This window comes from Chiloscyllium plagiosum, unplaced genomic scaffold (genome assembly GCF_037043375.1).
Source record: "Chiloscyllium plagiosum isolate Xiang-an unplaced genomic scaffold, Cpla_swu_hap1 HiC_scaffold_21, whole genome shotgun sequence".
In the NCBI taxonomy this organism is placed as follows: domain Eukaryota; kingdom Metazoa; phylum Chordata; class Chondrichthyes; order Orectolobiformes; family Hemiscylliidae; genus Chiloscyllium; species Chiloscyllium plagiosum.
Genome location: NW_028270159.1, coordinates 3,146,728 through 3,162,177, shown reverse-complemented (window position 1 = coordinate 3,162,177; position 15,450 = coordinate 3,146,728). Strand labels below are relative to the sequence as shown.

Here is a 15,450-nt window from a genome sequence, read left to right as displayed (position 1 = left end):
TCAGTACGGACACGGGGCTACACTGTCACAGGGTCAGTACGGACACGGGGCTACACTGTCACAGGGTCAGTACGGACACGGGGCTACACTGTCACAGGGTCAGTACGGACACGGGGCTACACTGTCACAGGGTCAGTACGGACACGGGGCTACACTGATATCTTTGAACCGCATTTTCAGTCGCAGGGTGTTTTTCACTGTAGCCTTTATCAACAACGTTACAACAGGCGATCTCATCTTTACATGTCTCTATGGGTGCTTGCTCTGTGCATTATTGACCACTGCATTTGATACATGGAAATCGTAACTTTACTTCATAAATATAGTTATTATGGAGGATTTTATTCATGGCTGAGATTGCTTGATTTCTGGTCTGAGGGGGAATCAGTGGCTAAAAGAGTCAGGTTGGAGAGTGGATCTGATGCTGAAACTCAGCCTTAAACTTTCTGAAAAACTCTCTGGTCTCGCTGCTTGAATGGCTTCCTCCTACTATTTCTTATCTATTTCATATTTAAATGGCTGATTTACAGCAACCTCATTGAAGAGCAGGAAGTCAATGCAATCACAAACCAGGCAAATGAAAGGCCATGTTCACCAACCAGCAGCAGTTACCATCTCCCTCACACAAAGTCAAGAGTGTGGTGCTGGAAATGCACAGCAAGCCAGGCAGCATCCGAGGAGCAGGTTCCTGATGAAGGGCTTTTGCCCGAAACGTGGATTCTCCTGCTCCTTGGGTACTGCCTAACCTGCTGTGCTTTTCCAGCACCTCACTCTTGACTCTGATCTCCAGCATCTGCAGTCCTCACTTTCTCCCTCACACAAAGACCTGTTCTCCCGATAGAGCCCCCTAAGTCCACCTGGCTACTCTGTTACATCCCCACCCCAACACACACACACAGAAGTGCTCACGTTCATGAAACTACATAGAGGGAAACAGGATGATTATCAACAACATTCAATCACTGATCTCACAATACCCTCTAACTCGGTTACAGTTACCCAATGCTCTCCCAGTCCAGACTCTCCCAGAAATCCACTCTGTTCCCATATGATGCTCTAGATACCTATGAAGAAGCAACAATAAAGGATGAATCTTTCTGCACAATAAGAAAACTGAAATTTACTTTTGTCTCCAATTTCATGTGTCAGACAGGCATTAGATTCCACACATTGCAGCCTGGGCCAGAATATCCGATGGAATTTTTCTGCCTATTTTGAAGTGTTCAATGTGCCACAAAACAATCCGTTTGAGGAGATTACAGTAACCTCCAGCAGAGAGGCTGGGAATATCAGATTACAGAGCTCCAGACAGGCTCCCAAACCGCCCACGATACCAGCCATCAGCAAAGAAACAAGAGAGCGAGTGTTGACATAAACTTGGCAGTGCCGCAGCACAGGACCACCGGGAATAAGGGTGGGGGGGTTAGGTGAGGGGAGGTGGGGAAACATGTCCAACAAAACTGTCAAATCAACTGACTGTGCAAGAATATTAGTGCACCGCCAACCCTCAGAAAGCTGCCACTGAGTTTCAAGTGAGAAAGCCCAACCCAGCCTAATCCTTCCCAGAATAAAGCAAGACGACAAGAGGAGCTTTGTAAAACCTGTCGTCCTCTGCTCTGCACAACCACAGCTGACAGGAAGATTAAAGTCTTGAGGGAAACCAACAATTCAGGTTCTGATGAGTTCGATAGATTCTCGACAAGCCTAAAGGCATCTCCTCAAATCCTGCATTATCCAAGTAATCTCCAAGCCCATCTGGGAGTGGTGATGAAATCTGCAAAACTAACATTTAATAACTGGCTCAGTGCCTCGAGATCAGACCAGATGCCAATAAACATTGAAGTAGCAAATGTGGTGGGATTGGAAACAGACACAGAGGTGGTCATCCTCACTATGTCTGTCAGTGTGGAGCAGTTCCAGAGTAAGGCGGCTGCATTTTATTTCAGGTTAATGTTTCCTGTCTTCCTCTCCAGCTCAATCGCAGAGCTTGCTGAAGGGAATGTTTTGAATCGAAGTACAGACTACAGATGAAACATTTACATTTTGTTCTGAAATTAGCTGCAACTACAGACTCCACAAACAACAATGCTTTCTGTACTCAATATCAGGAACCAGTTGTGATGGCATCCAATAAGTTTCCAAGCTAGCGAACTTTATGAAGCATCACAACCAAGCTCAAAATTGAATCAACAAAAACATCTTGTGCTTACAATAACATCTTTAACATCCAGTTTTCATAGCCCCAGGTTCCCCTCAAAATTGTTCTCAGATACAAACTGATGCTGAGCATCTAAACAGAGGCAGAGGGGGTTGAATGAATAATTCTAAAGTTCAGGCTCTCAGCAGCTGAAGTCACAGCTTCAAGAATGCAGTGACTAAACTGGATACAGTATTCTCAACAGGTCAGAATTGGAGGAGCTGCATGAGGCTATACAGATAGGGAGGGGTGAGCTCAGGAAGTGACTTAAAAACCAGGAACACAATTTCATATTTATTGCTACAAGAGAAAAAAAACTAACAATTGTCCCTTGACATTGAAAGACATTATCCTTACTGTATTCTCCACTATCAATACACTGCGAGTTATTACTGACAGAAATTGAACTCATTCAATCATAAATACTACATGCAGAGGCTGGGCAAGTCTGTCGTGGGTAACTCACCTGCTGACTCCCAAAGCCTGCCCACCAGCTACAAGGCACATGTCAAGAGTGTGATGGAGTATTCTCCAGATGCCTGAATTAGTACAGCTCAAACAATGCTCAACGTTATCCGGGACAAAGCAGCCAACTTGATTGGCACCACTTCCACCACCTTTAATACTCCTTACACCACCAATGCTCATCCGCAACTGTGTGTACCAGCTGCAAGATTCATAGCAGAGATTCAACAAAGCTCCTCAGACAGCACCTTTCAGTTCCACATCTGTATCACCTGAAGAACAGGAACAACAGATACATGGAAACACCACAACCTGCAAGTTCCCCTCCAAACCACTCACCATTCTGACTTAGAATATATATCACTATTATTTCACTGGCACTGGGGCAAGAACTGCGATGTACCTACAGCACATGACCTGCATTACTTAAAGAAGGCAGATTGACACCACCTTCTCCCACCCAATGACGCTCACATCCCCTGAATTAATACATTTTAAATATGTATTACCTGCCCTCGTACTGCAATCCCCTCCAACTTGTCAACTCACTGAAAACACCTACATTTCTCCAAATCTAGCTCCATCTCAACCTCTGGTTTTAATTATCTACCATCTGATGTTCACACCAGGAAGTACCTTGGGGCATTTCACATCATGAAAGGTGCTCGATATATTCAAGGTGTTATAAGTATGCTTGAGGTAAAAGCTTCACAAGTTAAACTTTTGTTCAAGGCTGTCCTTGGATCAGGTACTCTGGTAAAATGGAACTACTCAGCCAGTGAAGGGAACAGCCAACACCAGAGCACAGTGGCTGCCCTGGCAGTGTGTGGAAGCTCTCCCTGGAATCCTGTCCCTTGTTTACTGCCTGAAGTGTGAACAGGATAACTTCAATACAATTAGTAGAGACTTCAAAAACCTGAATCAGATGCCCAATTAGGTTCTCTCAAACTGAATATCATCGATTTGAAACTCCATGGATCCTGCTTAATTAGATAATTAAATTTGTAACAATATTTTAATGCAAAACTTCATGATCAGAAAGCTCAATGTGGAAAGAATCAGAATAACCGCAGATCATTTGAATAAATGTGGCCTATCATTTCAATTGCAGTCTGGCAGCTATGCAAAGTTTCTTCAACTGCCAGAGGAGATGAGGGAAAGAGGGTGTGGCAGGGCAGGCGAGGGGGAGGGTAGGAGAGGAGAAAAGCAAGGGGACAAGAGAAGGGGTGATGGAGAGAGGGGGAGGGGAGAGGATGGTGAGAGAAGGGAAGGGAGGGGAATGAAGGTTGCGGACTGGGACATGAACGTAACAGCCTTTCAACCCTGAGCTGGGCTCTGGCAGGCTGACTGCTTACCCAGCTCTCCAAAGCCATCCTGCCCTGGGTTTCGGCTGTGTTCTTTCCTGTCAAGCTTCACCGTAACCCAAATACAGATTCTGAGCAAGGCTTGTTTCACTGCAATATCCCATAACCGCCGAGCAGAGGAGAGCACATATTAACATCACCCCCACCCCGATTTATTCAGTCCCTGGTGCCGGGTCAAGAGTTCACAGCTCTCCAGTTCAACTCAAGACTCTCGACCTCCCAGCCTCGTTAGAAAGGAACCACTGTCCATCTTGAACACTGTCGGTCAGAAAGGCTCTTGAAGCCCTTTTCACAAACATGCCGTGTCCCAAAGCACATCACCAATCATGTAAGTGCTGTTGTCATTATTGTATCGTAGAAAACACCGCAAATAATGTCTGCACAAGACCCCAACAAATAATTCAACAAGCCAATTATAATTTGCTCTTTTGGTTAAGAAATAATTACCAATCAGGTCACCAGGGAGACACCACAGCTGCTAGTCCTCTCCCAACAAAAGATGGCGTGTTTCACATGGCAGAACTCTCCCTCAGCACTGACCCTCCGACAGTGCGGCACTCCCTCAGCACTGACCCTCCGACAGTGTGGCACTCCCTCAGCACTGACCCTCCGACAACGCGGCACTCCCTCAGCACTGACCCTCCGACAACGTGGCACTCCCTCAGCCCTGACCCTCCGACAACGCGGCACTCCCTCAGCCCTGACCCTCCGACAGTGCGGCACTCCCTCAGCACTGACCCTCCGACAACGCGGCACTCCCTCAGCCCTGACCCTCCGACAGTGCCCACTCCCTCATCCCTGACCCTCCGACAACGTGGCACTCCCTCAGCACTGACCCTCCGACAACGCGGCACTCCCTCAGCCCTGACCCTCCGACAGTGCGGCACTCCCTCAGCACTGACCCTCCGACAACGCGGCACTCCCTCAGCACTGACCCTCCGACAACGCGGCACTCCCTCAGCACTGACCCTCCGACAGCGCGGCACTCCCTCAGCACTGACCTTCTGACAGTGCGGCACTCCCTCAGCACTGACCCTCCGACAGTGCAGCACTCCCTCAGCACTGACCCTCCGACAGTGCAGCATTCCCTCAGCACTGACCCTCCGACAACGCGGCACTCCCTCAGCACTGACTCTCCGACAACGCGGCACTCCCTCAGCACTGACCCTCCGACAGTGCGGCGCTCCCTCAGCACTGACCCTCCGACAGTGCGGCACTCCCTCAGCACTGACCCTCCGACAGTGCGGCACTCCCTCAGCACTGACCCTCCGACAGTGCAGCACTCCCTCAGCACTGATCCTCCGACAGTGCAGCACTCCCTCAGCACTGACTCTCCGACAACGCGGCACTCCCTCAGCCCTGACCCTCCGACAACGCGGCGCTCCCTCAGCCCTGACCCTCCGACAGTGCGGCACTCCTTCAGCACTGACCCTCCGACAACGCGGCACTCCCTCAGCACTGACCCTCCGACAACGCGGCACTCCCTCAGCACTGACCCTCCGACAACGTGGCACTCCCTCAGCACTGACCCTACGACAGAGCAATGCTCCCTCAGCACTGACCCTACGACAGTGTCCACTCCCTCAGTGCTGACCCTCCGACAGCGCAGCACTCCCTCAGCACTGACCCTCCGACAGCGCGGCACTCCCTCAGCCCTGACCCTCCGACAACGCGGCACTCCCTCAGCGCTGACCCTCCGACATCTCGGCACTCCCTCATCCCTGACCCTCCGACAACGCGGCACTCCCTCAGCGCTGACCCTCCGACAACGCGGCACTCCCTCAGCCCTGACCCTCCGACAACGCGGCACTCCCTCAGCCCTGACCCTCCGACAACGCGGCACTCCCTCAGCACTGACCCTCCGACAACGCGGCGCTCCCTCAGCACTGACCCTCCGACAGTGCGGCGCTCCCTCAGCACTGACCCTCCGACAACGCGGCACTCCCTCAGCACTGACCCTCCGACAACGCGGCACTCCCTCAGCACTGACCCTCCGACAGTGCGGCACTCCCTCAGCACTGACCCTCCGACAGTGCGGCACTCCCTCAGCACTGACCCTCCGACAGTGCGGCGCTCCCTCAGCACTGACCCTCCGACAGTGCGGCGCTCCCTCAGCACTGACCCTCCGACAACGCGGCACTCCCTCAGCCCTGACCCTCCGACAACGCGGCACTCCCTCAGCCCTGACCCTCCGACAACGCGGCACTCCCTCAGCCCTGACCCTCCGACAACGTGGCACTCCCTCAGCCCTGACCTTCCGACAACGTGGCACTCCCTCAGCACTGACGCAACGACAGAGCAATGCTCCCTCAGCACTGACCCTACGACAGTGTCCACTCCCTCAGTGCTGACCCTACGACAGTGCAGTGCTCCCTCAGCACTGAGCCTCCAACAATGCAGCACTCCCTCAGACAGGGCAAAACACCATCAGACATAACAGGAGAAGTAGGCCATTCAGCCAATTGAGTCTGCACTGCGATTAAAATACGATTATGGTTGATGTGATTGTCTTCAACTCCACATTCCTGCATTTTCCCCATAACCTTCAACGTCCTTACTGATTAGAAGTAGACCTATCACAAGACAATGTGAATGACCCAGCTTCTACAGTCCTGTGTGTATGGAATCACACAGCTTCACTTCCCTCAGAGAACTGCATAAGATCCTAAACGGCCTACCAAAGATGGACAACTTTTATGTTTCATCTTGTGGGTCAGGCCAGAACTATTGATTTATTTATTATCACATGTATCGAAGTCCAGCAAAAAGCTTTGTTTATGAGTTTATAAGAAACAAGGATGTACGGATCAAACAATTTAGACAGAGGAATACAGGTACCATTGCACAGGGCGTACAAGAGAGATAAACGTTTGCAAGATCAGCATTATGAGTCTATTCAATGGTCTAATAACAGCTGGGAAGAAGCTGTCTCTCTCCCTGCTGGTACATCTGTTCTAGGTTCTGCACCTTCTGCTTTACAGAAGAGATTGTAGGAGATCATTACTAGACTGCGAAGGGTCTTTGATGTGTTGGCAGCCTTTCCATGGAAGTGAGCCATGTAAACGAAGTCCACAGATGGGAGGTTTGCTTCCCTGATGGTCTGGGCTGTGCACACCACTCTCTGTAGCTTCCTACGATCCTGGGCAAAGCAGTTCGTGTACCAGGCCATTATGCACTGGACAGCATGCTTTCAATTCCTGATGAAGGGCTCTTGCCCGAAATGTTGATTTTCTTGCTCCTTGGATGCTGCCTGACCTGCTGTGCTTTTCCAGCACCATATTCTCAACTCTAATTTCCAGCATCTGCAGCCCTCACTTTCTCCAAGTACGCTTTCATTGGTGCGTCTGCAGAAGCTGGTGAGGGTCCTTATGGACGTGCCAAATTTCCTAAGCTGCCTGAGGAAGAAGAGGCATTCTTGACCATTGTAACTACATGGGAAGACTAGCACAGACTGTCGGTTATGATCTGAGGAAGTTGACCATCTTCACCATCTCAACCTCAGTGCTGTTGATGTAGCTGGGGGCGTGTTTGCTAACTAAAGGTCAGTGATCAGTTTTTTAGTGTTTCCAACGTTGAGAGAGTGGTTGTTCTCAATGCATCACGTCACTCTCTATCTCCCTTCTGTGTTTTAACTGGTCATTGTCAGATATCCATCCTACCACAATTGCATCATCAGCAGATTTATCGATACCATTTGTTCAGAATTTGGCAACACAGTCTTGGTTAAAGCAGGGGGCTGAGGATGTATCCTTGGGGGACTCCAGTGTTGAGTGTTATCATGCAGGGGGTGCTGTTGTCTATCTTCACTGATTGCAGTCTGTGGCTCAGGGTCCAGTTAGAGGATAGAGCCGAGTCCAAGGTTACAGAGTTTTGAGATCAGTCTGGAGGGAATAAACTAGGGCACACTTTTATAATTAGGAGTGACCCTTTTCAAACAAAGATGAGGTAAGAGATTTTTCTGAGAGGGTTGAGATACTCTGGAACACTCGACTTCAAGGGTGGTGGGAGCAGGACCATCAAATATCTTTAAGGCCATTCTCGGGAGATTCTTGCAAAGCAGAAGGACCAAAGATTAATCAGGGTGAAATGCGAATGGCAATTTAAAGCAGACAGACCAATACAATCTTATTGAATTATCTTATTACAGAGCAAGTTTGAGGAGCCAATGGTCCTATCCTGCTCCTACTGTAAATGTCCTTACTTAGTCTGTCTGACATGTGACCCCAGACTGATGCTGATGTGACTGACTCTTACGGCCTTCAGAAATGACTGAGCAAGCCAGTAGAGTCTGGTCATTTTTAATTTGTTCACATGATTGGATTAGGCCAGAGTTTCTTGCCTCTCCCTAACTGCACAATGTGGCGGTATGAAGCTGTTATCTTGAACCTCTGCAGTTCATGTGGTGTAGCCAAGCCCATACTCCTGTGGGATTTTGACACAGACAGCATGGAAGGGTGAGAAGGTCTCATGGCAGGATGGTGTGTGATCCCGACAAGATTCACAGACTGTAGGTTTCCCACACACATTCTGCCCTTGTCTTTCCAGGTGGTAGTGGTTGTGGCTTTGGAAGTTTCTATCTCAGCAGTTATTGATGAGTTATTGCAGTGTATCATGGAAACGGTACACAGTGCTGTGACTGCATTTGGGTGGAGAGATTGAATGTTGAAGATGCAAGATGAAGGACCTATCAAGAGGGCTGCTTTGTCCTGGATCGTGTTGAGTGTCTTGTTGGAGTTGTACTCTTCCAGGCAAATTGGGAGTCTTCCATCACACTCCTGACTGTGTCTTTTAGATGGTGAACAGGCTATGAGGGAACAGGAATGGAGTTACTCACCACAAGACTCCCAGCTTCCAACCACAGTGCTTATACAGCAATTCCAGTTCAGTTTCTGGTCAATGGTAATCTCCAGGATGTTGTCGGTGGGGGACTCAGTGATGGTACTGCCATTGAGTGTCATGGGGTGATGGTTAGATTCTCTCTTGCTGGAGATGGTCATTGCTTGATACATGGTAAAAACAAGGGCTGCAGATGCTGAAAACCAGAGTCTAGATTAGAGTGGTGCTGGAAAAGCACAGCAGGTCAGGCAGCATCCGAGAAGCAGGAAAATCAACGTTTCAGGCAAAAGCCCTTCATCAGTAAGGGCTTGATATTTGCATGGCACTACTATTATTTACCACTTCTTCATTCCTGATGAAGGGCTTTTGCCCGAAATGTCGATTTTCCTGCTCCTTGGATGCTGCCTCACCTGCTGTGCTTTTCCAGCATGAGTCCAGTCTTGAGTCTAATCTCTAGCATCTGCAGTACCCACTTCCGCCTTATTTACCACTTGTCAGCTCAAGCCTGGCCACTGTCCAGATCTTGCTGAATTTGGACAGAGACTTTTGGTATCTAAGGAGTTGCGAATGGCGCTGAACATTGTGGAAACATCCCCATAAAGGAGGAAAGATCATTGATGAAGATGGTTCGGGCCTGGGACACTGCCCTGAGGACTGCTGTTGATAATATTTTGAAGTGGGGCTGACTGACCTTCAACAACCACAACCATCTTCTCCAGCCAGCAAAGAGTTTTCCCCGTGGTCCACACTGACTCCAGTTTTGATCCTGTGTGCCACACTCAGTCAAATGCTGCCTTGATGTTAAAAGCATTTACTCTCATCTCACCTCTTGGGTTCAACTCCTTTGTCAACATTTGTACCAAGGCTGTAATGAGGTCAGGAGCTCAGTGGCCCTGGCAGACAGCAGGTTGTTGATGACAAAGTACCACTTGGTAGCACAGATGAGAGACCTTCCACCACATTACTGCTAATCGAGAGTAGACTGATATTGGGCAGCAATCGGCCAAGGCATATTTTGCCTGCTCTTCATGGAGGGGGCAAACTTGGGCAATTTCCCACAATGTCAGGTAGATGCTTACGTTCGAACTGTACTAGAACAGATGATCTAGGGGAGTAGTTAGTTCTGGGGTACAAATCTTCAGCACAATTGCTGGAATCTGTGATGCTGGGGACTAATATTCATCAAAACTGCATTTACACAGCTTTTGCAAGTTACACTGCACAGAGATCAGCATCGGCACACTAATCTTTGCATTGATTTCCAGTTCCAGAAACCACTAGCATGCACAGACCTTGGAGGCCCATGCAGCCATAAAGAAAATTTGAGGGAATGCTGCTAGGGATCTCAGGGGAGGTACTTCTGGTTCAAGTTAGGAAAGGCCACAAATACTGGTTTTAGCATTGATGACCACATTCCAGTGATGACATCCAATACAAGATAAGCAGAAATTTGCTTTACATGACATTCTACATTCCCCATTGACAGATGCCATCCTTTTCCCAGGCATCTGTCCAAGACTAAACTGAACTATTCACGAGCATGGTGTCATTGCTGGCCCGAAGATCAGCTAATTCACCAATCAAGAGAAAGTGAGGACTGCAGATGCTGGAGATCAGAGTTAAAGAGTGTGGTTCTGGGAAAGCACAGCCAGTCAGGCAGCACCTAAGGAGCAGGAGAGTCGACGTTTCGGGCAAAAGCCCTTCATCAGGAATTCCTGCTGAAGTCCTCATACACATCCTTGTTACGTCCAGATTTGACTCTTCTGAAATGCTCCTGCTGGGATCCCATCCCCTGCCCTGCTGACTGTGCCTTAACTCTCTTCAAATCCCATTCACTCCCCACAGTTAAGGGCTGACTTCATTTTAATATGCCCAAAGGCAATAGGTGGTGTTGTAATCCAGTACTCAATGCTAATGTTCTGGGAACATAGGTTTGAATCCTGTGGCAAACGGTGGAGCTTGAATTCAATTACTGAAAAGCTGGTCTAATGGCAACCATGTAATTGCTGTTAATTGTCATAAAAACCCTTCTGATTCACTAAGATCCTTTAGGGAAGGAAACTTGCTATCCTTACCTGCTCTACATGTAACTCCAGATCCACAGCAATGCGGTTGATTCTTAACTGTCCTCTTGGCAATTCGGGGTGACAAGAAATGCTGGGCCAACCAGAGACACCCTCGTCCTATGAATAAATAAAAATAAAACCTGTTTATTTTCAATTCGCCCTCTAACTTCCTGCAGTCCCACAGGCTCTGGCAGCACTCCCCCCTAATTCTGGCCTCTTGCAAAACCCTGTTTTTAATCATATCTTCATAGCTGGCCATGCCTTCAGCTGCCTGGCCCGAGCTCTCCAATTTCCTTCTTAAACCTTCTCGTTTGTTAAAATCAATCTCTTTGACCAAAGGCTAGGTGATCAGCCCCATCTGCACCTTGGCTGGCAAATCAGTTTACAAACATTCTTGTGCAATGCTGTGGGAGGTTTTACTATGTCAAACAAGCTATCTAAACACACAATTCTGGGGCTATGTCATAACTTATTTCGCTGCATTTTAAAAATAAATTTACTAACATATACTGGCCAAGAATGTATGTCCTCTGGAATATTATCCCAGTTCTCTGAATCACAGGGAATAACAAGCGCTGCATTACCTCATGGCACTGCGTGCAGTTTCTGGGACAAGAATGACAGCTTCCATCAGGCATCCAGTGAACACAGTTGGTTAGGGAAGTGAAAACAAGCCAAACAAGTTATACCACACCAACTGATGCCTTTCACCAAAAGACCAAGTTCCTCTCACTGTTCGGTTGCTGCCTCACACTCTCACAGCTGAACCTGTGTAGTCTCCAAAATCATATTTTAAAACACCCCATTCTGGAACTTGGGAACACCCATTCCAACTTTATGACAAATATAATTACTATTGTCTCCACATACAGCTTGCTAAAAGCAGATCTAATCAGGTGGTAACAGAGGCAGCAATCTTGCTCATAACAACCCTAGCAGCCTTTCACACTGAGACTGCTGAGTGGGCACAATAAGCCTCATATGCTACTTTCTCCCCACCCCCACCCTCCTCTCACTTACCTCTCCACCCTTCAGGCACTCTGCCTGTATTCCTGATGAAGGGCTTTTGCCCGAAACGTCAATTTTACTGCTCCTCGGATGCTGCCTGAACTGCTGTGCTCTTCCAGCACCACTAATCCACAATAAGCCTCACATTCAGTGTCCATAGCCACTGAGCCACCGTGCCGCCCCCAAGTAGGTTCAAGGTGGTGAACGGCTTCCTCTTGTTCCTACAATACTGGCCAAAAGCACAGCACACCCTCTCCCCAGTTGAACTGTAGGCCCCAGTGTCGCAGTCTCACCCCTTCTGTTGGCCACACCAGTTGGCTCTGAGCTGTCAGCAATGCAAATGGCCATGGAGGCTGGAACCAGACTGAGTCTCAGCAGCTGTTCCAGCTTCAGGCAGACACTCACCTCATCGATCAAGCAAAGCTCAAAGCCCAGGCCCCAAGAGGTATATCAGCAAGGACAGAGGCAAACATAGCTCAGACACTCACCCTACAACCACAACCAAACCCCCACCTCACATTCACTTGGTCCACCACAATGATGATGTTACTTGGACCACAAACAAAGCAGAACCTGTGGACGTGATAGATTTGGATCGCAAAAGGCTTTGGATAAGGTTACACACAGGAGGTTAGTAAATACAATTCAAACACATGTGACTGGGGGCAATGTATGAGCATGGACTGAGAATTAGCTAATAGACAGGAGGTAGAACGTAGGTACGATAATGTCATTCTGAGGAAGGCAGTTTGTTTCCAATGGGATGCTTCAAGGATCAGTGCTACAGCCATAATTGTTCACAATCTGTGTCAATTATTTGGATGTGGAAACCAATTGTAAAACTGACACCAAACTAAGTGGCAACGTAAGACAAGGACGTAAAAAGGCGTCAAGCAGACTTAGGACAGGCTGAGTAAATGGACCAGAACACAGCTGATGGAATATAATGTGAATTTGTTGGAAAACAAAAGGCAAACACTTTCCTGACTAGAAATTTGGAGGATGTGAACTCTCTATCCCTAGCTGCCCTTGAGGACGAATCAGTGAGGTTTGCAGCTGATTCTTTTGATTGACACAGACTCAATCAGCTAAAAGGCATTTCTCTGGGCTGTAGACCTCTAAGGCTCTGAAATGGAGTTGGAAAGAAATTCCTCCTCTCAGAGGATAGGATGCTGGTGCAGGCTGACACCTTATCCAACTCAGCCTTGAATAATTTGTGATTGACACTGACCCTCACTAGGGTACAGCTCCAACACACACTGACCCTCACTGGGGTACAGCTCCAACACACACTGACCCTCACTGGGGTACAGCTCCAACACACACTGACCCTCACTGGTACAGCCCTAACACACGCTGACCCTCACTAGGGTACAGCTCCAACACACACTGACCCTCACTAGGGTACAGCTCCAACACACACTGACCCTCACTAGGGTACAGCTCCAACACACACTGACCCTCACTGGGGTACAGCTCCAACACACACTGACCCTCACTGGGGTACAGCTCCAACACACACTGACCCTCACTGGGGTACAGCTCCAACACACACTGACCCTCACTGGGGTACAGTCTCACACACACTGACTCTCTCTGGGGTACAGTCCCACAGGCACTGACTCTCACTGGGGTACAGCTCCAACACACACTGACCCTCACTGGGGTACAGTCTCACACACACTGACTCTCTCTGGGGTACAGTCCCACAGGCACTGACTCTCACTGGGATACAGCTCCCACACACACTGACCCTCACTGGGGTACGGATCCCACACACACTGACTCTCACTGGGATACAGCTCCCACACACACTGACCCTCACTGGGGTACGGATCCCACACACACTGACTCTCACTGGGATACAGCTCCCACACACACTGACCCTCACTGGGGTACATACTAACCAGCGAGTGCCTCCTCACACTGCCCCTCTCCCAGTGATTGACAGTAGGCGAGACTCAGACTACCCCAGTTTTCACGTTTCTAGGCTATCATCTGCTGAACCAACCGAAACTGAAAAAGACCGTCACAGAATCATACAGAACAGACGAACATTATGTCTATATTGCTCAGTGAGAGCGGTTAAATTAGTCTCATTAGTCTCTGGCTTTTTCTGCTGAAGATTGGAGCTCAAATACACGTGCAATTGACTCTTCACAGTAGCAACCTTTCAGGTAGTGCCTTTTAGACCTCAGCACTGAGCAAAAACAATTTCTCACTTTCCTGTGCTTCTTTTGTCAATTACTTGGCATCTCTGACCTATGGTTACTGATCTGATTGACAGAGGAAACCACTTCTCCAGACTTGTTCTATCGAAACCCCTCAATTTAATTAACTAATAAATCCTTTGTTGACTGCTACGGCACTACGGGCTTCAGCTTGGCACAGTGATGGGGTTTCAGCTGGAGCAGCCACCCACCGCACAGCGAGAAAGCATGCAGACTACAAGTGAAGGTACTTCTGAGAGCATGGACGGCAGGTTCCCCCAGATATGAATGAATGAAAACAGAGCTGACAGGAGCACGCTCACTTTCAAAAGTGTAGCTTTACAAAGGAAATTAAAATAATCTTCAGTTCTTTCTGTAGTTCCTGGATTCAGAACCAAAAATTCTGAAACGATCTCTCTGACATCACTCTCAACCGTTGAGGTGAGTCTACAATGAGACACAAGTGAGGCGAGCTGCGAGTCATATGAAAAGACAGAGTGTAGGAAAGACAAAGAGCTTTGGGGGGGGGGGGGGGAGGAGTGTGTGTGAGAGAGAGAGCGCGAAAGAGAGAGAGAGAGCGCGTGAGCATGACAGCAAGCTCAAGAGCAGGCACAAGCTAGTTTGAGTGAGCGGGAGAGATTTATTAGTACTAGTAACATTTTCTTAATAATAGTAAGGTTTATTAATTTAAGGACAAGTAAAATAATATTAATAAATAAACCAAAGTAAAATAAAGTTAACACGAGTAAAATTAATGCATGGCAGGGCAGCTTTTTCGTGTAGAATGTGTCCCGTTGCAAGTGAAAAGTCGTGAACTCTACTAGTAACCAAGAAAACCTGACGTGCAGGAAGTGTAGCTGGCTGCTGCAACTGGAGCTCAGAGGTTTGAAGCTTAAACAGCAGCTGAAGGCACAATGGTGTATCTGTGAGGCTGCAAACTAGAAAGTTAGCATACTCAGAGAGCAGGCTAGGAGAATGCAGGCAGAAAGAATGGAAGACTGCCAGGCAGTACAAGAGAAGCTGGCAGATAGTACAGCAGTCCCATTCACTAGTCAGTTTTCTGGTTTATTGTTGGCAAGGGTTTGGAGCCAAATTTTGGCACCACAAGCAGCTCTGAAATAGGAGGGGAAGAGAAAGAGATTGATTTGATTTATTGTCATGTGTACCCAAGTACAGTGAAGAGCTTTGTTTGCATGCAGAATACCTATCATGGATGGGGAACTTGTTAGGTTTGAGGAATAGATAGACATTTCTGTGGTTGGAGATGTGTATGTTGCGTCTTTTACACAAGGTTCAAGGATGTC

The 15,450-nt window shown here is 48.3% G+C and overlaps 1 protein-coding gene across 8 annotated transcripts in view; it reads right to left on the bottom strand.

Annotated features, from left to right (window-relative positions):
* The window catches only part of LOC122548536 (retinoic acid receptor RXR-alpha-A), a 106,557-nt gene that overhangs the window by 44,756 nt on the left and 46,351 nt on the right, over positions 1 to 15,450 (bottom strand). For 6 of the 8 annotated variants that reach the window (XM_087998134.1, XM_087998141.1, XM_087998135.1 and 3 more), the window contains exon 2: positions 10,938 to 11,045. The exons of the other annotated variants lie outside the window; for them this stretch is intronic. Coding sequence is in view for 1 of the 6 variants with exons in the window: in XM_087998140.1 (XP_087854266.1) it covers positions 10,938 to 11,045 (108 nt within the window). In the remaining 5 variants the exon portion in view is untranslated. The remainder of the gene's footprint in view (positions 1 to 10,937; positions 11,046 to 15,450) is intronic. 8 annotated transcript variants of the gene reach the window in all.